Source organism: Mytilus galloprovincialis, chromosome 6 (genome assembly GCF_965363235.1).
Source record: "Mytilus galloprovincialis chromosome 6, xbMytGall1.hap1.1, whole genome shotgun sequence".
NCBI classification, from domain to species: domain Eukaryota; kingdom Metazoa; phylum Mollusca; class Bivalvia; order Mytilida; family Mytilidae; genus Mytilus; species Mytilus galloprovincialis.
The window spans coordinates 16446543-16471813 of NC_134843.1; the positions used below are offsets into that span (position 1 = coordinate 16446543).

A 25271-nucleotide genomic window follows, 5' to 3' on the forward strand; every position below is an offset into this window, starting at 1 on the left:
TAGTCTTTTTTTATTTTTTAGCCATGGCTTTGTTAGTTAATGTTCGATCATGAGTTTGACTGTCCCTTTAGTATCTTTGCCCCCTTTTGAATATTAATCTGTCCTTAAAGTCTTATCATGCACAATCGTTATGTTATAAATGAGATATTTAAACAACCTGTGGTGTGGCAGATGTTATTTCACTAATGATAAATTAGACTTTAAATAGACGTAAGAGTGCACGTTGCACCATTAGACCGTTCTGCATCCGGCACGAAAGGTATTATGTAATCCTTAATGCTGTCGGCTTCCTTCTTACACACAGATGACAAACACTTTGACTCTTCAAAGGCTATATTAATGACACGGTGAATCTATTTTTTGTTTAAACTGATAATGATGTAAATAATGTACCTTGTCACTTAAAGTCTTGTAAAAAGAATATATAGATAGCTTATTAAACCAAAAACTCTAATTTCCTAATAATGGATTCATGTTCCGAACAAAAACAAACAAACAATTGTCAGAATAAATTAATATAATCATTTCAATGAAAACAATTGATGTATGTGGCCCTTTTGATAACTATTGTATTGTATAATACCAGTTAAAAGTTAGAACAGAGAAGGCCACGATGACAGGTTGGAGTGATTTCCTTCTCCTGTGCTTTTTGTTTAATCCAACATGGACTCGTATGTATTTTTTACTTTTATATTTTTTTAATGGTTATTTTATTTGTAGACAAACTATGTCCATTTCAAACGAACTATAAAAATTATTATCTTTTTATTATTTTCTGGTATTTTTATAGTTTTGATTTTTGTTTTGTCTATTTCAATAGTATTTCTGTGTTATTTGTCAAATCTTAACAGCATTGCTTAATCAACAATGTGGATTCATTTTATTCTTTCGATACCAATATTTCTAAATTTGGTTATAAAGTTAAACAACCAACGTATATTTTCGTCACAAAGTATACACATTTTCCATAGGTATTTATGTTAAGTAAAACTATGAAACAAAATGTCAATGGAATTATATTTGTTCCTTAAACTACGAGAAGTAATATCTACGAAAACAAATGAATCCACAGTTATAAAGAAATATATTCTATTGGCGTTTCAGTTGATATTGGACGTAGGATTAAATAAATGTCCCGTTGGTATCTTTTGCTTCTCTTTTGTATCGTTTTCGTAGGTTTTTTTTTAATCTTAAGCTGTTACAATAAGCTAATGGCTACAGCTTTCACGAACAATTTACCATGATATATTAGTAATTTAAGAACAGAGTGACTTAAAGATAAGTTTACTTTTTGAGTGTTAGTTAATCACAGAATTTAAAAAATACACATATAAATGCCAAATTTGTAATTAAAAGGTTTCGTAGTTAATCGAAATGCTAGAGACTTCATAGTTGATCCTAATGCTAGAAGAGGAATTCAAAGCGATGTGTACATTGTCAGCAATAGGGCCAACATTAGAATTCACCATGATGGAGATAGATACAAAGTCAGGAGAAGATTAACACCAGGTATGTTATATTCAACTATAATGACGGTTGCTGCATATTCATATCAAGATCGATGCAAATCTTTCATGTATTTATTATCATTACTTTTTCGGCGTATTATTCTCTTCATTACCTTCCTATTTATCATTGCGGTTTGTATATATATTTTCATATATGAGATTCGAGTAGCCTTTTTTCAAACGGTAGCAATTACTGATTGTAGTTCGATTGGATAACATCAGATAAAACAGCATGCTATGTAAAGTGGATAATTGATACAATTTTTAAATTCAAAGAGAAACAATTGATCATTTAAATGAACATTATCATTAGAATAGAAAATCCATAAGAAGGTTCAAAATAAAAAGTAAAACAAGTGTTCATGCAACTATTAAATTTAGGAAAAACAAAATTTTAAAAACCAACATCGCGTTATAACTTTGTGATTAATGAATTGGAACATTAAAATGGAATTAAAAAATCTGTTATACAGTGAAAGGGAAAAAAGCCAATATTCGCTGAATATTTCTGTGGAATGTTTCATTTTACTGTGCCAATTGCTTTCATTGATTGGTTTTATTCTTTTTTATATTTTTTATTTTCTAGACGGGCTAAGACCTTCTCTTTCTGCAGCTGGAAAAACAGATGTCACAAAAGTTGCCCTCTCAGGAGATGGAAGTATAGGTACCTATAATCAACGAAGGTTAAATGGGGGAAATAGGAACGAACAACCCATCCCAAATGACAGAAACATGGATGTTCAAATCGTTTCAAATGACGACTTTATCAAAAGGAAAACTAATAATAAAGGGAGAAGTGACATTGAACAGCCTGTAGTAGATGACCAGTTGGGTTCTAATAATGTCGCAAATGGTGAAAGTAACGTAATTCAGTCTGCTCTTAAAAATGGTACTGTCAACGGCCATCAGGCGGCTAATATTAATGATATCGTTAGCCAGTCTACTTTTGATGGTAGTTCTGTCAACGAACAGTCAGTTTCAAATGGTGGAACGGATAATGGACTTCAAATTAAGATTAAACAACCAGGTAAGGGGTCTTTAAACTCGTAAATTAAAATATATATATACATGTATTTGGATCAATGGATAGAAATTCCGTATTCATTCATACTTTTAAAACCTTTGCAATAACTACAGTTATTCTCCTGTTAACATTCGTTCGCCGGAATGTTCATATTTTTGGCTGTCCGTTACACAATATGTTGCATGTTTTTCAACAGCCAGTCTCATCTGGTAATTCCATATCATGTGATCAGTTTTTAGTTCCTATTATGGTCTCATTTCATTTTGGTTAAAACTTAAATATTTGAAATGTCACTTAGTCAACATCATTGACGGGGATATAATTGTTAAACACTAGTCCCAAGTACATCTTGTTGTTGGTAAATAATTGCGGTCAATCTTGTACTATGGTAGTTACCACAATGTCCTGGTGCATATTTCACAAGGGTAAAAAACGAAACTCATTTATATATAAAAATAATGAAATATTGGGGAATATTTTACAAGTTATCGTGACTAGCATTATATTAAACACTTTTTACAACGAGGAAACATTTTGCCCTGAATGTCCATTTACCGTCATAACTAACTATGTTTACTTTTTGTAAAAGCTTGTGTCACTTTTAAGACAGACAATGTATGAACTATTGATCAACTTGTTAAAATAACGTGTTATGTCAAAGGTCAACGTCGATTTGTATGACAGGTGTCTTAAGTTCATTCATTTGCAATTTTGATATGGAATTTTAATATGTTTAAAGATGTAAAGTAATCACCAACATGACAGCTATCACTCAAATATAAATGAAAATTAGATATTTGATAAATCTGAATGATTTTTTAAATATAATAATCAAAAGAAACAGGTGACGTCTTAAACTTACGGTGAGAGTTGTATTAGTCCGTTTTGAAGTCCTCACTGTTTCATTGCTACTTGTCTGGTCTTAGCTGTGCATGTACTGATTTTGTGTCGTGAATTGATAACCATAGCATTTGTTAAGGGGGCTCCTGGGTATAAATCTTTTTATTTTCCTAATATAGGATTTCGCTATATTTTTTTTATAAATGAACTTTATCATATACTTAAAAGAAAAATGAAATGAAAAAATGGGGTAACCGTTCATTTAAGCTCACAATCTGCCTCCGGAAAAAGCATACATTTTTGTTAATGTCCTTTGTTTCTGTTGAACTAATAGGAGAAATAGAGGTAATATCGAAATAAAAAGATAACCTAATTACAGAAATCGTTTAAATTTTACAATTATTTAGTTTATGTACAGCTTATTTGAAGACAATAATAAAAAATATAGGTCACCGATGAGTTAAAAAAGATATCTCAAATTTAATGTAAAAAAAATGGCATTTGTGTACCAAAGGGAGATAATTTGGAGCTTTGTCAATGATATAAACATTTTAAAAGTCATCTGGAGCCAACTTGAATCGATTTTTGGGGTTGATTTTTGTACCATATCATAAAGTAATAACTAATAGTGTAATAAATAAAATTTGTAATGAAAAAATAAAAGTTTAATTTTTTGCTGAAATTTTTGTACCCACGAGCCACCTTAATTTAAAAAAAGAAGGCAGTACTTAACTTATAAACTCATCGTAGATACAAGAATTGAAAAAAAGACTCATCAACCAATTGATAAAAATCATACAATCCCTAACTATCGTATTCATGCAGGTTATACGATAGCAGGAGACTTATACTCTGTCGACGAGTTCGGTTTCACTTCTTATGAAGATACATTTGTACCTTCAGTTTTTGTTTCCTTTGTATATTCTTCGTCAATTAATAACACTTGAAAATCGGTTAACTAATGTTGCCTTATATATGAATATAATACTATATATATAATAATAATAAACTAGTACAGTGATGATTAAAATAAAACAGTGTGATAATATCAAATACTGACAAGTTCATATAGGTTATTTTCTATAAATGTAGTTAATTGGTTATCCTTTGTAAAACCTGTCAGATTAAAACTTTCAGTACAAATGCCTTATTTTGTTTACGTGAATCAACGCAAAGATGGACAAATTAGTTCACCTAATTTAAGTACAGCTCTTTGTAAGAGCCAGGCAGAGTGCGATACATGAAGGTTTCAGATTTTATCTATAATTGGCCTAGTAGAAGCAGTAAATGAATACTGCTCAAAAAATAATTTTAAGTGGGAAAATATGAGTGGTTGCCATGGTAAAGGACACTCTATTTTTTGGTCGTTAAGTGTGATAAAATCTTTTAAAAGTCAGCTAAATCACCACAATTCAGAGCCTGATTATGAATACAATCATGGATTTTTTTTTATTAATGACCATATGTAACAACTTGGTTTAAGCTTCATTTTAGTTAAGATTGCATGTCAACCAAATTTGCAAATTGTTTGAAAAATTTTCCTAAAAAATGCATATTTTCAATTATTCTGAAATTTGGATTTTTGCGAATTATCAAATTTTCTCTGGCGTCTTTCAGAAAAGTCCGATTGTGTACAGAATAGTAAGCACTGTAGTTATGAAGTTAGGATACTACCTCACCAAATTAAATAGAAAAATCCGTGGGATTTTCTTTAGTTTTATCACCATAGCAACCAATTTTTTCCTTGGAAACGGACTTTTTATTTGTAGAATATTGCCGTTTAAAAACCTCCAGAAAATTGAGGATCACTCTTTGATGTTGGTGGTGTTTCTTTTGTTCAGTCTTTCATGTAGTCTTTGTTAATTGTTTGTCTTTTTTTTAACGAAACCGAAACGCACGTCTTGAGTAAATAGTTTGATCCTGGTATCTCTGATAAATTTAAATAACAAATAGTAGTAATTTGATAAAATATGACAACGGATGTGCTACAATTATCATAACCGCAACCATGTCCATGCCTGAAGGTGGCCTACCGAATTAGACTTTAACTGGGATTATTCTTATATCAACACACGAGGGTGCCATTTGCGAAGTATGATTTGCTAACCCGTCCAGCACACCTGAGATCAACTCCAGTTTTATTGGGTTTATGTTGTTCTGTCTATTTTTTCTGTGTTGTTTTTTGTGTGCAGTTGGCTGTTGTTTGGTGTTTTACTTTTTATATAATGGCGTTGTAAATTTATTTTCAACTTATGAGATTAAATGTCCTTTTACGTTTTTTACCTCTCTTTTAAATGGTATAAGCCTTTAAATCGCAAGTTTTTTTTTATCTTTTACTTATCTATTTAGCCACGGTGCCTTTAAAGATACACAATAACTTTCGAAGTTCCAATCAAATTGTCTCAATTAAATTAATTTACTAAACCTATAACGCTCCTCAATAAAGTCGATTCCGTTGAGCGTTGATCACATAAATCACCGATAATAATATTATTTTTTTTGTTCTCCTTTATATAAGAAACTCTCAATTCTATAACCTATTTTAAAAATGTTACACAACAGAAGTAAGTTCTGGTTGATCACTCAGGTTCTATTTTCTGAAATAGATAATAGAATTAAAAAGGACTTACGGAAAAGAAAACAAAATATATAGGGAAGTTTAGCATTATGGATATTCGATGCACGCTATTTACAATTATAATGCTTCTAGATCTAGGTTGATACACATTGCTGGATGATACGCTAATGGGGAAGAGGAGGTATCGTTCTATATGAAGGTATACTGTGGATTCATTAATGTTCGTTGGACCCAATTTTCGGGTATTTCGTGGTATCATATGAACTCTGAATTTAAAGTTTTAACGAAGTACAAAATTTCTGTTGTTTTGAATGCAAACTTTGAAAAAACAACGAAATCAAATACTCAAAATTCCCAAAGTACAATGTTTCCTCAAACCACGACAATTGTTACCCACGAAATTAAATGAATCCGCACTATACAAGTATAGGATAACTATTTTAAATAATCAAATATATCAAAGGGCTGAAATTTCAACAGAAAATATAATGAATTTAGATATAAATGCATCAATGGGTCTTAACTTTGTACTTTATTTGGCCTTTTAAACATTTTTTTTATTCGAGCGTCACTGATGAGAGTCTTTTTAAGACGAAACGCGCGCCTGGCGTAAATATAAAATTTTGATCCTGGTATCTATGATGAGTTTATCTTAAAACAACATCGTCTTTAACAAGTATATCTGCTGATCTTTTTAGTAAGGCAATGGTTGTCAGATAGCTAAGAAACATATCAATTTGTAATTATTTTCCTATGCAATGTGTTTATGAGAAGGGACTTTTAGATGAATCAATATTTGATGTTCTTAAACACGATTGGTTTCCCCTAAAAAACACAAAAACTGGCACAATTTTGATACTGTGAAGCACTCCTACCTTTTCAGAAAGGTTTAACATATAATGTGCAATATTTAGTTTAAATTCTTATTATGGGGATAACAGTAGAAAATTCAATAATAAAAAAAAAATAATCGGGAAACTTTTCCCGATATTTTCATTGTACTAATAAACTCAAAATCGTATTACTAATTCATTTTTAAAAATTGTTTGTTATAAAAAAAAAACCGCTACCTGATGACAGCGTTTCTTTGTTTACATTGAATATGACGTCATAATTTAAATAACGTCACAACTAAAATCCCTAACAACAGAACCAAAATCGGAAACGTTAGTTCTTTGTTTACATTGAATATGACGTCATAACGTCACAACTAAATCCCTAACAACAGAACCAAAATCGGAAACGTTACGGTATTTCCGTTTCTCTTTTTAACATGTTTGATTTATAAAAAAAAATCACACAGACTTCGTCCCCATTCACAGGTTATACCTGCCTCATATAAAATGACAAAGCAAATGGCAAAAGTAAGATACTAGTAACAAAGTACCCAATTTAAAGGTAAATTCAAAACGGAAAGTCCCTTTAAGTTAACAAACGGTGAAATCTAAAGATCAAACACGTTTAAAAGAATGGAAAACAACTCATTATTCTTGACATGGTACAAGCATTTCCTTATGTACAAAATGGTGGTTTAAACCTCGTATTATTTTTGTAGTCAACATCATTAAAATTAATGCAAGTCTTAATCATATTTGTTTTACACTGACAAGAACAATTACAGTGAGTCATAAAATCAAGATTAATGTAATATGAATACATAAAGGCAACAGTAGTAAATAAACTTGTCGAGTATGATACATGAATATTAGAGTACAGTTCCGATCTTTTGTTGAGTAGGTTCGGAAATTGACAATAGAATGGTAATGAAAAAGTAAAAGTCGAGAATAGTGTTATAAATTTATACAACACAAACGGAATATATCATAATAAATAGAATACATTATTTAATAATAAAAGAAGTATGGCTATCAATTGGGGATAAAATTCATTCAATAGAACAGACATATTTTGGTAGTGCTGATGACAGCTGGCCTTCTCTGCAGAGGTCACCACATTCGTCATTATCAAAAACACAAACAGCCTTTATATTGAAATAATTTTTTAAAAAATGTGATTTTCATGATTTTGTAGAATTGCTACATGAATCTCTGACAATATTCTCAACAACAACTTCCTCTATTAGACAATATATCATTTTTAACACAAACGTCAATGGTAATTTTCATAATGACTTCAGCAGCATGCATATCAGCTCGAATGAGCGGGCTTGCCAGTTTTTCTTGCTGAGAACGTCCGAATTAAAAACAATTAGGCAAAATAATTACAAGCTTTTGAAATGTACAAAATATGTATACATAACGTTATTACTGTTTTAAAGATATTGAATACAACGTATTGTGAAAGGAAAGACAACTTATAATATAAGTATCACCATTATTAAGTTCAACATATTTAGCAATGAAGCTATTTAAGTATTATAAGCGTCCCAAGGAAGCTATATACGAACAACTTGTATTGCATTATCATTTAACAATACAGTTTATTTTGACCTCACGTGTGTGAATTTGTTTTTGTTCTCTAGTATATAGTATTCATGCTAAAGAGCATTTTTACAATACGACTGTTAGAAGAAAAGAAAAGACTTGAAGAGATGTTTGAATTGAAAGAAAATAGTTCTACAAAGATTGCATATTTAAAAAAACATTACTCATTTGAAAATATCAAAAATGCATATTCTTTAGTGTGATGATCGGATATGGTCACTTGCTAACGCGTCAGAAACATATTTACAAATAAGCATAACAAATTATAGGAAAACAATAAATCTGTAACGACTCGGTTAAAACTAATTTATATCTATAACATTGTATCTGGTACTAGTAGTATGATGTTAGATAGATATATATATTTCTTGTTTGCATTGTTTTACATTTGTCATTTCGGAACCTTTTAAAGCTGACTAAGAGAAAACCAATCATGTTTCAAGCTAAAACCGATGCAACTGTTTGACATGCTCTTGCTTCACGTGAAATTTTACATAAAAGGTACATATGTCATTACGATAAAATAATTGGTGCTAAGATGTCATGAAGCGAGAGATATTTACCTTTTTTTTCGTTTTACATGAACTCGTGTAATCAAGGTTAAAAAAATACCAATTACTCGTGCTACTATCTAACGATAAGTAGATGATAGTTGTGTATGAATCAATAACTCTCTTATGCTCAAAATAGGACTACTAGTATGGAGAAAAAAGACGTTACAACAAACATACATATACTAGTTTGGTAATAAGTGTTAGAAACGCCAATAAATGCAATTAATAGTGAGTTTCCAGAACACATAATGGGTCACTTAGTGATCTCTTACAATGCTCAAAAACATATACTGTATATTAAGCTTTAAAGGACACTGATAAAATGAAAAACTAACCAAAAGAGAAAACATAACTGTCTCATTTATACTTCGTAAACGAAAAACTCCAATTTATACACAAATAGTTCTTAAACGAAAAACTACACAAAGCAAAATGCATCCGATTGGATTCATTTTCTTGGTTTTGGACATGTATATAAAGAGTATAGCGGGTTATAACATATTTGTGTTCACTCAACCATCTTGGTAAAATTAAAATCACCCCTTCGTTAATTGTACGGACGCCATCACAAGTTTGTTGACCGTTATGAGATATCCTTTTCACAGATGATACCGTTCCCTTTTCACGATTGTGACCTACCGAATTAGACTATTTACCGGGTTTGTAATCACATGAGCATTACGACAGGTGCCACATGTGTAGCAGGATCTACTTACACTTCTGGAATGTGATATCACACCCCCCCCCCCAGTTTTGGTTGGGTTCGTGTTGCTAAGTTTTTAATTCTCAATGGCTCTTTTGTACTTTTATTTGTCTGTTTGTTTTTTCTTTTTTAGCCATGGTGTTTTCAGTTTATTTTCAATCTATGAGTTTGACTGTCTCTGCTATCTTTCGCTCCCCTTTTTTCAACCCTCTATGTAGCCTGGTATGGTAGGTTAACACCACAAAATAATAATTTACCGTAATAGTAAGAGATTGGGTCATCTGATAGGTACAAAGGCACAACAATAATAAACAAAAAGTTAAAGCAAATGACAGTGTATGCGTCGACTTGTACTTGACTTTACAGAAGCCTTTCAGATCCCAGTTGCGATGACTAAACATTTTTTGCAGCCTTATTATGTCAAGCAAAAATAACAGCGACAGTTTTGGTGTACATACTTCATAACTAGACCTTGTGGAATGCTTGAAGAAAATTGCTAAATCGATGTGCTACGTTAGTCTAAGATGACAAACTGCAGTGTTCATTTTTGAAGGAGTTTATGTTGTTTAGTCTTCAATTGGGATCTATAAATTTAAAGATATAGTATGAGATAATTTTCCAAATATACGACACCTCACGCCCCGATACTGTTAACACAGCCAAAAAGGGACCGACTTGAGAAATGTTAAGAAACGTCGCAAGATACTGGTGTCACCTAACGTTACACACTGGAAGACGTTATCCAAAATAAAAACGTTAGAATGCACGTTTTTCATATGGCTTTCTAAAATTAACGGATATTATGAGCAAAATTTATGAACTTTAGATCAATGTTTTCTTAGATAATATACTAAGCTTTTTATTAACAAATAAAAAATAAAAATTGAATTGAAACTATTTGTTTTTAATAAACACTGCTAACATGGATAATGCACGCATTTATACACTGCAAAATGTCGAGGCGAATGGTCTACGGTATATATAGTATGACAGTGCCATTAAGTTCTGCACAAATATATAGAATTAACAAAGGAATCTGCGGGAACAATAGCTGTTTTCTTTTCTATGATTTTGTATTGTAGCGGATCGGCCTGTCGATCATTATAAATTCCGGAAAACACTTCATGCAGTTCCGCGAGGAATTATTGCCCCTTCCCATGGATCGGTATTGAGCTTTTACTTCATTTGAAGTTTTCTCAAGAAACAACAAAAATTACCTGTATTCTGAAACGTCTGTGAAAACCGCAATAATGACAATTGACGTAAATTTTGTATATTTTGTTACATCACGTTAAAATCGTATGTGGGGACATTGTATCGGACATTATAGTTTTATCCGATATCTCGTATTTTAGATTAAATTTATGAGAATTTACTATCAAAATAGAGATACCTTTTTGTACTTTTTTTCCCTTATATTTTATTTTATGTAGCGAACAGTACTGTATTAAATAAATATCACGAAAAAACAGAAAAACGTAACCCTACGTCAATTTGGTTTGGAAGGGACAAATTGTCGGACATTGATATTCGACTCGAATAAAAAGAATTTGTTATTAAAATCCCTGATTATTGCATGAGGCGAAAGTGTGAGCTTTGTACAAAATACTAGTGTAATAATTATTTACTTATGACATGGTGATTGCTCTGGTGTCCCTTTTTAATAGGACAATTTAGAAAAAAGACGGCATTTTTTTTAGGACACATAATTTGTATCATCTAGATCTTTTTTTCTCGAAATTCCGTCTTTTCAAAGAAAAAACCGACATTACATCATCGACCAATTATGTCGTGCTTGTTCTAGACAGACTTTTATATCGTTTGGTGGAATCTTTTAGATGCTTTTTACAATTTTCCGAATTTCCCAAACTTAAAGTGTAACGCGGGACAAGGAAATAATATTAAAAAATGAAGGTTTAATTGATTTTTACTTAATGAAAGAAGTCTGTTACATATACAAAATTGCAATATTCTGAAAGTAGAATTTAAAAGCTTTAAAATGATATATAACACTTTAGAAGATCACTTTTAATGTTTATTAATTAATGACTTGAATGTGTCTTGTCCGCGATTTCACTAAAATAAAACCAGTATCGTGCGACGTTTCTTAACATTCAAAGCAAAATTCTAACGATATTATTTATTTCTAAAATAATGTAATGGCACAAACAGAATTTTGGCAGGGTTCAGAATAGTTACGGGCTCCATATCCGTGACCAACAGTGTAACATAACAAAACATAACCATTGTAAACAGTAGTGGGAGTGATTGAGTTTTCAAGTAATTTACTGATTGTGATTCTTTCATTCAGTGTTTCTAATACCGTTGGTGTAAATACTTCTTACTACAATTTGAAAATAGTCCTCATTCAATTATATAAAAAAAATCCTGTTTAAAGGATCGGTTCGAACTTTTGCCATCAACCGACACTTATCGATGTATTTGTTTTATATCTTTTAAATCACGTTTTTTTTCTTACATTATTTCATGCATCCTTTAGTAATTGTTTTTATTTTTAATCTTATTGATGTCTTCATTGTGAGAAAAGATAAATTTTCTTGTCTATTTGTCTTCATGATACAACGTGATATTCAAACTGTATTCGTTTAGATGTAAATATAGACATGTATCCTTCAATGCGGAAAGTTATACAACATCACGGTAACATAATGAACTTCTTCAAACATGGGAACGCATGCTTTTGTTCTTTACTTATTATTCTCATGCTTCTGCGTTTCTGCTTCAAGTGAGTATTGATTATGTTTTATATCTTACTATTTTGATAAGGTCTTTTTATAAATTATGTTTTTAACAATAATCAAAACTATACACACATAAATAATATTTTTACCTACAAATACTTATGAGAATAGTAGAATTAAAATCATTCTTGTTTTTCTTATGATTATTATCTTTCTGTTTGAGTTATCTCTCCAGCATTAAAATGGTTAATAAGGATTAAACACATGCATTGTTATATGAAGAGGGTAACTAAATATTAGATTTAGTCCATAACTAAATGTAATATCAGTATCTAATTACATATGATCTTAGCAATTTGTTGAATCTTTTTGAAATTACAACCTTTCTAAATTAGACTGAGGTGTGCGATTATGCAGAAAAAGAGTAATTGTAAGAGAATGAACTAAATTGTTAAAAACAATCAAGTATAAATTTTGCTATGTTTGAATATAGATACAGCTTTTTACACGAGATATTTCCCTAAAAAAGCATCCTAGAGTTTATTAAGTATCCATAACTCGGAAAATATATGTCGGTTCCTATGTTGTTCCGATTGGACTGCTTAAATTATGACCGTTATGAAGGTCACAGTCATCGTGACATTTTCGTTTATAGACTTGTTTTTTTATGAAAAATACAAAATAAGCTAAAGGTAAAATTTCTCTAATATTTGTTACGCTGTGCAGACCTACATGAAAACTGAGCGAACATTGAATAAGAAATATTAATTGCAAAATTCGTATGAGGTGCAATAAAATTAACAGGTAATCAAATAAAAAAGTCACCCTATCACACTCATTTACATTACACCCCTACCCCATCCCCTTTTCCATTTCCCCAATACAAATATTTAGCATCCATTTACAGTAGAAATCAAAAGGGAACATGGATTTAAAAAGTACAACAAACAAACATGATAACGCACTCTTAGAAAAGCCATAAGGGCACTTCCAACCATCCCGTTTATACGGTAACTTTTAAACCAAACAATTTTAAGTTTCTGCAGATAAATCCTGTAACAATAGCTTATTCACACACACAGGAAAATCAAATAGCCTTTAAATTGTTAAATTGTTCCTTATTTCATGAAGATGATGAATGTTCATTATGTGTACCACCGTATATCATTAACTAACTAGTTAATGATATTATACATTTATACCAGACTGAACACATGTTTTTTTATGTCCCTATAAGAAACATACATTTATCAACTATGATTTTATAATTTAAAAAACACCGTTGTTTACTTATGATTTATATTGTGTACATGATGTGCAGACATGTATGTGTTGTGCTTATTGGGATATCCAATATGTATGTAAAATCCATATCCAAATGAATATTATACGTTTATATTCCATTCTGGTTCTTAAAGAAATTTAGAATTGAAGTTTTATTTTTTACACTTTTTATTTGAATGAGAAACCTTGGTACCTGTCCACAATGTTTTTTAAGTGCGATCTAGTGGTTTGATGGTTATTTAAAAATTTCTAAATAATATTTCCCTTTTGCCTTTTTGTATATTATGTGTTATTCAACTGATTGATATAAGAGGTTGATTATCATAAATAACTGCATAGTTGCACAGAATGGAACAAATTTTAGAGATTTATTTCATATTTTTGCGTTTAAATATTAGAGTGTTTGTTAGAAGTATTGGATTATTTTATTTTTGCTTTTTGCTTTTAAGCGTTTAAAAATTCAAATTTGACAAAAATTAATTCTAAGATCTATATCATTGTAACAACATTTGAGAAACGTATCGCTAAAGGGAATGTGTCATTATGTCAATGAAGGAACTTTTCTGTTGAGTTTATTTAAAGGGAATAGATGTGGTTAAATAAGAAAGCGATGGAAGTTAATGTGTATACCCAATGTCGGAAACTGTTTTTGGTAACATAATTCTCATTTTTGATTACGTGTACGTTTTTTAATTTGAATTTTGTTCAGTAGTCATTAACACATAATATATGTTTATTGTCTGCTGCCTTATCATGATAAAACTGACTTCTAAAAAAAATTACCTACAAACAACGACATAGATCAAAGAAAAACTCATAGTTCAGATAACTTGACATAGAACACTCACATTAAGATTAAGACTATATGTTGTAAAGCTCAAATCAAAAACACACAATCAGAAACCTGTAAAAACAGCAGCTCACTCGGTGTGCACTTACTTGGATTTATTATCAAATAGTTCGTTTCTATGTATTTTGTCTATTTTTCTTTGTAGCAGTTCAGTGTTTCTGATGTTACAACGTTTTCCTCCTATTGTTGATGTGTTTCCCTCAGCATTGTTTTGTTACCCGGAATTTTTCTCGCTTAATTAAAGGCAATAGTACAAATGTTTACCGGTGTTCAAAAGTCATACATCGATTGAGAGAAAACAAATTCGGGTTATTTACTAACACCGATGGAAACACATCAACTATTAGAAGGGGGAAGGAACAGAAGGGACACTGAAGTGCAGCAAAAACAAACGTTAGCATACATAAAAACGAACTACCTGAAAACAATGTCATATTCCTGATTTGGTACAGGACATTTTTTAGAAACAGTAGTGGGTTATACCTGATGTAATGGCTAGCCAAACCGCCAGCTTACATATATATGGCAAAAAGCGAAATAAAGTATCGGCAAAAATAAGTTGGTTTACAGTATTCAATTATCATCCATTTATCAACGGTAATTACATCATAAAGATGTCTGCTTTTCTCTATAAAATCTATTCTGTAAGCAGTCTATATTTCCCCTATTCAGCACTTTCAAATGAAAGAAATTCCGTGCCGTAAAAAAGGATCTTTAATAAGATTATATCATCTAATTACATAAAGTCAACATAGAAAATATTACCCTAAAAAAACAAAGATTGTCAAGTAAGTTTGAATGATGCTTAATTGTGACTGCACAATTCCAGGACATGATGCGAATCTATTAGCTGTCTTAGATATTGAATTGAAACTATTACGTTATAAACCGTAACTTAGATCTGATTAAGGTTCTTGTGATGGATGATAGAAATGAGAATACTTTTTCGAAAAGGAAAAGATCTGTTGTACGATTTGTAACATTATGGGTATCCTGGAACTGATTGCTGAATTATATTGCTATAGGATCGCGATGAATACATGCGAGGTGATGGATCTCTTCTAATATAAAGGCTTACAAGTACGACCCGCTGATATTGGAAACTTTTTCAAAATGTCAAATATATTAATAAACTGAATTTTTACTATAATCGTATATCAATGGCTAAAATATGTATGTCAATGGATAATACCGTTTATCTTCTGTACCGTTTTATGTAAACACTATGCAATTATATTTTTACATAATTATTGTAATTATTTGTGTTGTATACATCTAGTTCAGATGTCAATTGTATGTTAAATAGCTGGGAATATATGAATGGTGAATATTTTCCTATGACATGTATGTTTAATAATTTTCGAACCACCATCAATTTAAGTCGGTTTTTAAAACACAGTCGGATTTCTGTACCAAATTCCTTTTCCTTAAATATAATACTAAAACTAACATAGTTGTGATACCACGAAGCTCTAGATCTCCTCAACCTTTTAGAAACGTCAACTTGTATCTTTTATAATCATGATAATAGAGAAAGTTTGTGTTTTATTGAAGCATAAGTAGTTTACCTATATTCTATTATAGACCCGACTAATCATACGGCTATTCAATTTGTTACTCAAATTGACTGTTAATCAGATTATTAATTACAGCAAATTAGAAAAGTCAGGTAATATTCGTATGTATTCAATTCACGTTTTAAATCCAATTTTAACATAACTATTTTGTCCAGGCAAATTTCTTTCATCACTTTGTACTCTACAATCTAATGACAATTATATTGCAAGCGTACCATATCTTCTTCTTTTTTAATTTTACAAATGACATGACTTATATTCAATAAATAACAGATCATGAGAAGAATATAAGTTATCTTAGAGATGATATACTTATTGAATTTGGAAAAAACAAAGTTGTCTATTACAACTCAGATATGTATTTTTTATACTAAGGAGGTGTTTTATTATTACATTTCAAAGACACGTGTTCTTTTTGTTATATTGAATAAAAAATATTGTAAAGTTTATACAGCGATAGATCACCCAAACTATAACATTTTCCGAATCTATCATACTTGGCATTTGACATGATATTTAAGCACAGGATATTATCATTCAAGTGAACTATTCTCTTATTCAATTATCGTGACCACGAAATAATTTGGATGTGGCAAATTTTACCTAAGGTAGAAAACTGATCAAAAACATTTTCATCAGTGTCAAAGGCATCGGTTTGGAACATTTCTAGCAGAGCTACAATTGGATTCTTAAAATATATTTCTGGCCTACTATCGAAACATCGATGAGCATTTATTTTAATGATGCAGTAAGGTTTGTTTGGAGAATTCGTCAGACCATGAATTTTCGTACTGTACAATATTTAAAATTGTAAAACAATTATTTGCATAAACTGCTGCTCTTATGAATGAATTTTCGATTCCATATATATCAGCGTTATAAGTATATCGCATGCCGCAATATGATAATTTGAGCTTACTTACAGTTATTATATAGTGTATTCGATTGTTTTTTAACAGATCTTTTGAGGGGTGTAAATTGATTTTACCTAGAGAACCTTGCAGTCCGTAAATTATTTTAGTTTGTATTGCGTATATATGGATTTAAAAAGAGCAAACTTTGATGTACTTTGAAATTTATGGGAAGAACTAACATTTCCTTGTGGTCTGTATATGTTGAAACTTTACATACAGTACATTATATGCCTGTTTGTGAACATAGTTTGTATCTGTCAAAGTGAAATATTGCAACTATGAAAAAAAAGGTTGGGAAATTTTGAAATGCATTCTGTTTACAAATTTCCTTGTTCCGTCAAAGAATATTAAATAATTAAGTGTTTGCGGAAAACACCAGCTTGTCAATGTATGCCTGTTGCTCTAATAACGATATGACTAATTATGTATTGTCCGAAGAAAAAAGTAATAGTCGATGTACGATCCTTGGACGGTGTGAAATTTCCACTTATAACATACATAAAACCTTCATGCACCACCTAAAATTGTAGCATGCACTATAACTCATTACATTGTTTAAACAAATATGTTTATACAATTATCAATAAAATGAATAGCATACCAACTAAATGCAAATGTTTCTCTGTTATCAATGCTTGCAATTAAAGTTTCTTCTTATCATACAACATGGGAATACATTTGATGTATTTTTTTCTTTCAGTTATAGATACTACTCACCGCAGACTTAAGTCCAGAGTAGAACAAGGGGATGTCCTTATCAGTAGGAAAGGTAATATATTTATATATACATACATAAATGCTAGTCAAATGCGTTTTGTTAAAATATACTTTTTTACTTTTTTTGTTTTGTTTTTTTGGAAAATGTTACTTGTGCTGTATTTAAATCCCTCTTCCAAGAGATTTATTTTGCATAAAACGTATATTAAATTGCTGATTATCTAACGCAATCATAGGTTTGAACTGTGTTTACAATTAAGACTTTGTTGTACATATATAACTATATAATTTAAAAACTTATAGTAAATTGAAAAGTCATTAGTCTACCGATTTTCAAAACTCGGATAACAATTTAAAAAAGACAACTTAAGATAATAAATAAAACCGAAGGGAATCACATGTACATTAAGAGGAACAAAAACTGGTGGAGTTGACAGAGTAAGATTATTCTTCTTTGTATGTATCAACTGTCATTTAAGAAATAACTGTATTGTATTTGAAGCTTTAAGGACGTCCATCGGTAGTTTTATTGTCGCAAATTTAGTTTACCTGGCGACGCGGAGCGGAGACAGGTAAACGGGTATTTGCGACAGTAAAACTACCGATGGACGTCCGCAAAGCTTCAAATACAATACAGTTATCTCTATTCTAATGCAAAACAAGTTCATAATTAAATTTCAATCATAATTTCAGTGTAAAATGTTCATTAAAGAAAATTCCGCGAAAAGATGTTAAAACGCGCGTCTGGCGTACTAAATTATAATCCTGGTACCTTTGATAACTATTTACACCACTGGGTCGATGCCACTGCTGGTGGACGTTTCGTCCCCGAGGGTATCACCAGCCCAGTAGTCAACACTTCGGTGTTGACATGAATATCAATAATGTGGTCATTTTTATAAATTTCCTGTATACAAAACTTTGAACTTTTTGAAAAACTAAGGATTTTCTTATCCCAGGCATAGATTACCTTAGCCGTATTTGGCACAACTTTTTGGAATTTTGGATCCTCAATGCTCTTCAACTTTGTACTTGTTTGGGTTTATAAATATTTTTTATTTTGAGCGTCACTGATGAGTCTTATGTAGACGAAACGCGCGTCTGGCGTACTAAATTATAATCCTGGTACCTTTGATAACTATTTACACCACTGGGTCGATGCCACTGCTGGTGGACGTTTCGTCCCCGAGGGTATTACCAGCCCAGTAGTCAACACTTCGGTGTTGACATGAATATCAATAATGTGGTCATTTTTATAAATTTCCTGTATACAAAACTTTGAACTTTTTGAAAAACTAAGGATTTTCTTATCCCAGGCATAGATTACCTTAGCCGTATTTGGCACAACTTTTTGGAATTTTGGATCCTCAATGCTCTTCAACTTTGTACTTGTTTGGGTTTATAAATATTTTTGATTTAAACAACGGGCGTTTTCTGGCTTCTGTGCCGCTTCAGAATGTAATAAAATTTCATAAAAAGAAGATTTTTAGGCGCAAGAAGTGAGTTTATTGTTTATTATTGTAGAAATAACATGTCAATACATTCCGAAATTCAAAATGTCGGCTTCCTTAGTTACAGACAAGGAGATAGAGAATTTTACGCTTGCTGTCATCCAATCAGAACAATTGTTACAAAATAATTGCATTAGAATTATCAACCCCTCCACATTCTATAACTGCCTGTCCCAAATCTGGAGCCTGTAATTATTTCAAATTTACATTCAGACACAACGTCTCATTCGGAAATACTGTGGAACTATTTATTTTCGTGAGTACCAATTTTCGTGGATTAAGGAAAGTTTCATTTTTGTAGAAATATGAATTTTCGGTTTTTTAAAAGTCTGCATATAAACATACAGCAAATTTGTAATTCGTTGAACATTTAAATTCGGGGTTTTCTTGTACCCACGAAATCCACGAAAAATTTATTATACAACGAATAATATTGAGTCCACTGTATTATACAATCGGCAAAACTGTCTGTCATTCGACAATACCTGTATCTAAAGATTTAAGACCACAAAAACATATCGCTAGTGATTTGAGACACCGGCTTCAAACGTATGATAATAAAATAGAAAAGATATGACATGTGATATTCTTTCATGTCATATAGACACATCAAAAGCACAAAAAGAAAAAGCAGCGCTATTAATGCTGTTTTTCATTTCAGAGTCACAATACATATCTCAGTCTGTCCAAACCTGCACCTCCTGAAAAAAACTTCCATCATGGTACCAAATGATTAGATAGCCAAATACTGAATCATTTAATCATAGGCGACAATATACCATTCACAAGTATTTGTTATCGTCCATTAAATTCCGTTTGAGTTCTATATATCTTTAAACTGAATTGTCGGAAATCAAAATGTTTTCTAAGGGTTTGCTAAATTTGTATCATATTACTTTTGTATTGGTACACAATTTTCGACAGAATTTCGATAAAGACGCTCAACAGAACTCGTGTTTATTTCAACAACCAAAACATACAGCGGGAGATACACCTTTTAATCACAACATTAATCAAGGGTCATTAACACTTTAAGTAACTGTAATGCAAATGATAGACGCTTGACAATAAGAAACTTTTATATTTTAATAAGGTTGAGAGTTGTGTATGAATTTCCTTACCAAATCATAATGAATTCATTAACTCAGTTATTCTTTGTTATATATTCGGATAAGCGATGAGCAATGATGGATATTTTATTTTTAGTATTGTAAGAAGTCAGTTATGTATTGTCAGAGATCGTAAATTACAAAGAAAGCAATACACTGTAAAAAAAAAAACAACTTATATAAGTTACTTGATTTTTGATAGTTGTTTTTAAAGATTTTTAGTGAATGAAAATACCAACTTCTGAATTTGATGCTTGAAAAATATTGTTTTACATTTTCTTTGGAATACTCAGAACAAAATATTTGAAAACCAAGAAAAACGTAAGATGCTCCATGTACTAAAAGGAATTAAAAAGTAAAATAACAAAAAAATACCGAACTCTAAGGAAATTCGAAACGGGGACCCTTATACTAGTAATATGGCTATATCAAACGAATGCAAATAATATAAAATAGAAGGCATTCATCATATTCCTGACTTGCTAGATGCATTTCCCAATATAAATATTATTAGATTAAACCTGGTTTTATAGTTGGCTAAACATGTCACTTGTATTGGCAGCAATCTGAGAGTAAACAATCTGACATACATAGGTGAAATAGGTGAAATGTCTAAAATAAGAGTATTTATCGCTAATTTGTGCATTTTTCCTTTGATCTTATTTTGTGATAATTTTTCATATCATGCTTCTCGCTTGAGATGGAAAATTATCGCTAAATAACTAAGATCGCACGTGGCGTTGGTAATGAAATTGACATGAAATTGACAACATCGTCATAGGTAAAATAGCGAAAGATAGATTATCTTTGATCATCTCAACTCGATTGCTTTTCTCGTTGAGATGATCAACGAAAATCTATAAATATTCACTATAAAAACTTTAGAAAAAGAAAAATTCATTTAATGTTATAATATTAAGTATAATTATCATCATTATTATTTTAGACAATGGTCAACAATTCTCCATCAGAAATGGTCAGGCAAATGGTAACACAGGTATGGGAAGTCAACTAAGGGAACAAATGGTGGGAGGAAGTGATGGAAGAGTTTCTTTAATCGGTCTCAATTTGCAGAATCAGGGCCAAAACATAAATGATGGTGAAAATGGCCAAACGGCTGTAACAACGCCTGCCCAAAATCAAGATCAAAATGGTATGCAATTTGACAACACGAACAGCGGAAATGGTCAAAACGGTATGCAATCTGAAAACGTTAACAGTGGAAATGGTCAAGACGGTCAAAACGGTATGCAATTTGACAACGTGGACAGCGGAAATGGTCAAAACGGTATGCAATCTGAAAACGTTAATGGTGGAAATGGTCAAGACGGTCAAAACGGTATGCAATTAGACAACGTTAACGATGAAAATGGTCAAAATGGTCAAAACGGTATGCAATTTGATAACGTTAACATTGGAAATGGTCAAGACGGTCAAGACGGTATGAAATCTGACAACCTTAATAGTGGAAATGACCAAAATGGTGCACAAGTCGGAAATGACCAATTTGGATCACAATTTGAAACGGACGAAACTGGACCACAAAATAGAAATGGCCAAACTGGTTCACAAAATGGAAATGAACAAATTGGATCAGAAAAAGGTATTGGTCAGTTCGCTACAAGCACAGAAACAATTCAAACAAGTCCACAGGAAAATTTTAATCCAGATGTCGAGCAACAGGGTACTGACGAAACCAGTACGGAACCTTCTACTTTTTCTACTGAGTTTAGAGAGGGTGGAGGAGGAGAAGCAATACCAACAACACCTCCAACTACCCCGGCAGTTCCAACAGACGTGGAAACTACGTTTATGCCTGTAACCGGTGAACAGGAACAAGAGGAAACACGTGTTACCCCAATTGATGGAGTGGGCGTAACAACCACACCTCAAGACGAAACAGGGGTCGGTAAAACTAGGAGACCAAGACAACATAGAGGGGGAGGAAGAGAAGAAGGTGAATCTAGGGAAACAATTGAACGAGGAAAACCTGTCGAAGAGGAAGGAGGAAGGGAAGTTGATTCTAGGGATTCAAAAAAATATTTAAAAAAACGTCATGACGGTCAAAGAACATTTGCAAGGGATGAAGATGATGACTGGTGGGATAGCGACAGATGGGATAGCGACAGATGGGATAGCGACATATGGGAAAGCGACAGTTGGGAGGTCAACAGCTGGGATAGTGATTCATCGGACAGAAATGTTCTGTCAGGAGATAGACACAGGAAAGTGAACGCAGTTCAACCCTTTAGGCCGTATTTTACTTTAAGGAGAGAAAACAAACTTAAACGGTCGGATGAAAGTGATAGCAGCGATTGGGATAGTGAAATATATTCAAAGGAAGACACAAAGACCGATAATTATGACACACGAAAAAAACAGGTTTTGAAAGAAGAAGGAGAAAAAAGAAATATAAGAATGAAGAAAAGAGTAAATTATGAATCAAGCAGCGATGATTCGTTTTGGGATTCCTTCGAGGACAGCGACAGTGATAGTGAAGATAGGCTGATTAAACCAGTTAAAACTAAATTGATAGACGAGAACCAAACTAACGATGAACAACCGACTGGTTTACGGAAACAAGTTAGAAGGAGCAGAAAGGAATATCCTAGCGATAGTACAGAGTCTGATTTTTCCGATGGGGTACATAGTTATAAAGATAATGCTCAGATAAAACAATCTAAGTTTCAGGAATGGGGGGTTATGTATGACGATAGTGACAGCTGGGATGATTCCGATAGCGGATACTGGGAAGATTCAGAGAGTGGTCAGAAAAGATTTAACAAACCGGCGATAGTGAAATCAAAACCAAAATCTAATGTTATATATGATCGTAGGTCTGACGATGATGATAGCTGGTATAGCGACAGCTGGGAAGATAGCAGTGAACCTCGTCGTACATCAAATAATGTTAGAGATGTCAAATCGAGATTAACGGGTAGTTCTTCGACTAATGTTAAAACCGATAATGAAAGAAAAGATTATAACACTAATAGGTTAAGACGTGGTGACAATGATTTTAGCTGGGAGAGTGATTCTTCCTGGGAAAACGATGATTGGGAATACTATGATGATCCAGATGAGTATGAAAGTAAAGCCAAGACACAGCTGGAACCAGCAGTCACTGCTGCACCTGTTGGTAAAAATGAGATTCGGAGAAAGCAATCGTTTGTCAAACAATATGATGATGATTCAGACAACGGCAATATAAGACTTAGATTTCAAACAGTGAGAAGGAGCAATCGAGTTCTTGATGAACCTACTCGTTCAGATAGCAAAAGAAGACTTCATTTTAAATTGTCAGGTCGTGTACTTCTAAATAGACCAAATAAGAAAGCAAACGATCTATTTGATGATTATGAAACCAGCGAAAACGAGTCGGAATTTGTTCGACCATTAAAAAAATCAAGAAGGAAATCAAGTAGGAAATCGAGTAGGAATCAATTGTTTCTCTTAGACACAACAAAATAAAAAGATTGTTAAATTATTGTTTTGGATCATATTGCATACTATGTATTGAATGTACCTTTTGGTATCTTTCGCCTATCTTTCACTTTAAGCCATATAATTACAAATTGTATGTATTAAAATGTTACAATGATGACTCACACATAAAAACAAAAGTATTTAATAATATGCAAACAAGTATGTTAATTAACACTTCATCGGGATTGAGATTAAGTAGGTTATGCAATATTTAATCTGTAAGAACAATGGTTGGAACATATTTTATACAATTCAAAGTAATATTCAATGAAATTGGAGGTTACAATATCAATGTATTTGTGTGTAGAAAAAAAAATATTAGTAAAACATAACCATTAAGTAGTAATAAGAGTGGTATGTGTGCCAATGAGACAAACTTATAAGAAAATTGTTCTTCGTATGACGTAGTTGATGTTATTGAATACACACTGGTATTTAATGTATTATATGATAGCAAGTGTGAAATGCAATGCTTTTAATATAGAAGCTAAAGGTAAACAATTCATATTTAGTTTTGCTTGATCATGTTACGTTACATCATTTTACTGAAGTAGAATAAATCATTTATTTTTAAACAGTTTTTGTTTTCTTCGAATATACTAGAACCTAACTATTCCTATTCCTCTTATTATTTCTAATTTGCTCAATTGAAATTCTTCTATTTGTCTTGATTCGACATGTCGGTATATTTGGTATTCCTGATTCAAATCCAGAAATATGAAGTCCTATAAACGATGAAAAAAAATAGAAAGAAATGAAATTACACCGTTAATATCAAAACGATGCAACATGTAAATGATATTATAATATCATATATTGGAAGTGGTCTTAGTTGCATTTAAGTAAAAGGATTTTCTGCATTGATGTTCAAACGTTAAAAAACAGCCGCCGACAACTCTTAGAAGACACAAAGCTTGGTACGAAAGACACACGTTTTGTCTACATAAGAATCATAAATGTCGCTCAAATCAAACAGTTGTAGGGCAGACTCAAAAATAAAAAGGTAGAAATTTTGGAAACTTTTGTCAAATACGGCAAAGGGAAAACAATATATATTGGATCATTTTATAAACAGTTAATTTATAGATATTAAATATAAACTCATCAAAGATACCAGGAATAAATTTTGTATTAACGTCTGACGAGCGTTTCGCCTACACAAGACTCATCAGTGACGCTCGAATCCACAAAAGTTGAAGAGGCCATATAAATTAGGTAGTTGAAGAGCATTGCAGAAAAAGATTCTCTTCCTAAAACTTTTACTAAGTACAAATTAAGTAATCTATTTCTGGGGTAGAATTCCTTAGTATTTCAAAAATTCAAAAGTTTTTTAAACAGTTAATTTATAAATATGACCATATCAATGATAATTCATATCAGCACAGAAGTGCTGACTACTATACTAGTGATACCTTCGGGGAATTAAAACTCCACCAGCAGTGGCATCGAACTAGTGGTTGTAAATAAACT

The 25271-nt window shown here is 31.7% G+C and overlaps 1 protein-coding gene across 1 annotated transcript; it reads left to right on the forward strand.

The window, feature by feature from the left end:
- Positions 1 to 546: 546 nt before the first annotated feature.
- On the forward strand, positions 547 to 24376 carry LOC143079064 (uncharacterized). The gene is made up of 5 exons (XM_076254218.1): positions 547 to 671; positions 1357 to 1509; positions 2095 to 2535; positions 17679 to 17747; positions 21262 to 24376. The coding sequence occupies exons 1-5, from the start codon at positions 614 to 616 to the stop codon at positions 23784 to 23786; spliced, it is 3246 nt and encodes a 1081-aa protein (XP_076110333.1). The 5' UTR covers positions 547 to 613; the 3' UTR covers positions 23787 to 24376.
- Positions 24377 to 25271: the final 895 nt, after the last annotated feature.

Bases quoted from the DNA above. Each gene is read 5' to 3' on its own strand.
- LOC143079064 (XM_076254218.1), top strand. From the start codon at position 614: ATGACAGGTTGGAGTGATTTCCTTCTCCTGTGCTTTTTGTTTAATCCA. The intron at 2,536-17,678 runs GTAAGGGGTCTT...TTTTTCTTTCAG, and splicing joins AATTAAGATTAAACAACCAG to TTATAGATACTACTCACCGC. The intron at 17,748-21,261 runs GTAATATATTTA...TTATTATTTTAG, and splicing joins TGTCCTTATCAGTAGGAAAG to ACAATGGTCAACAATTCTCC.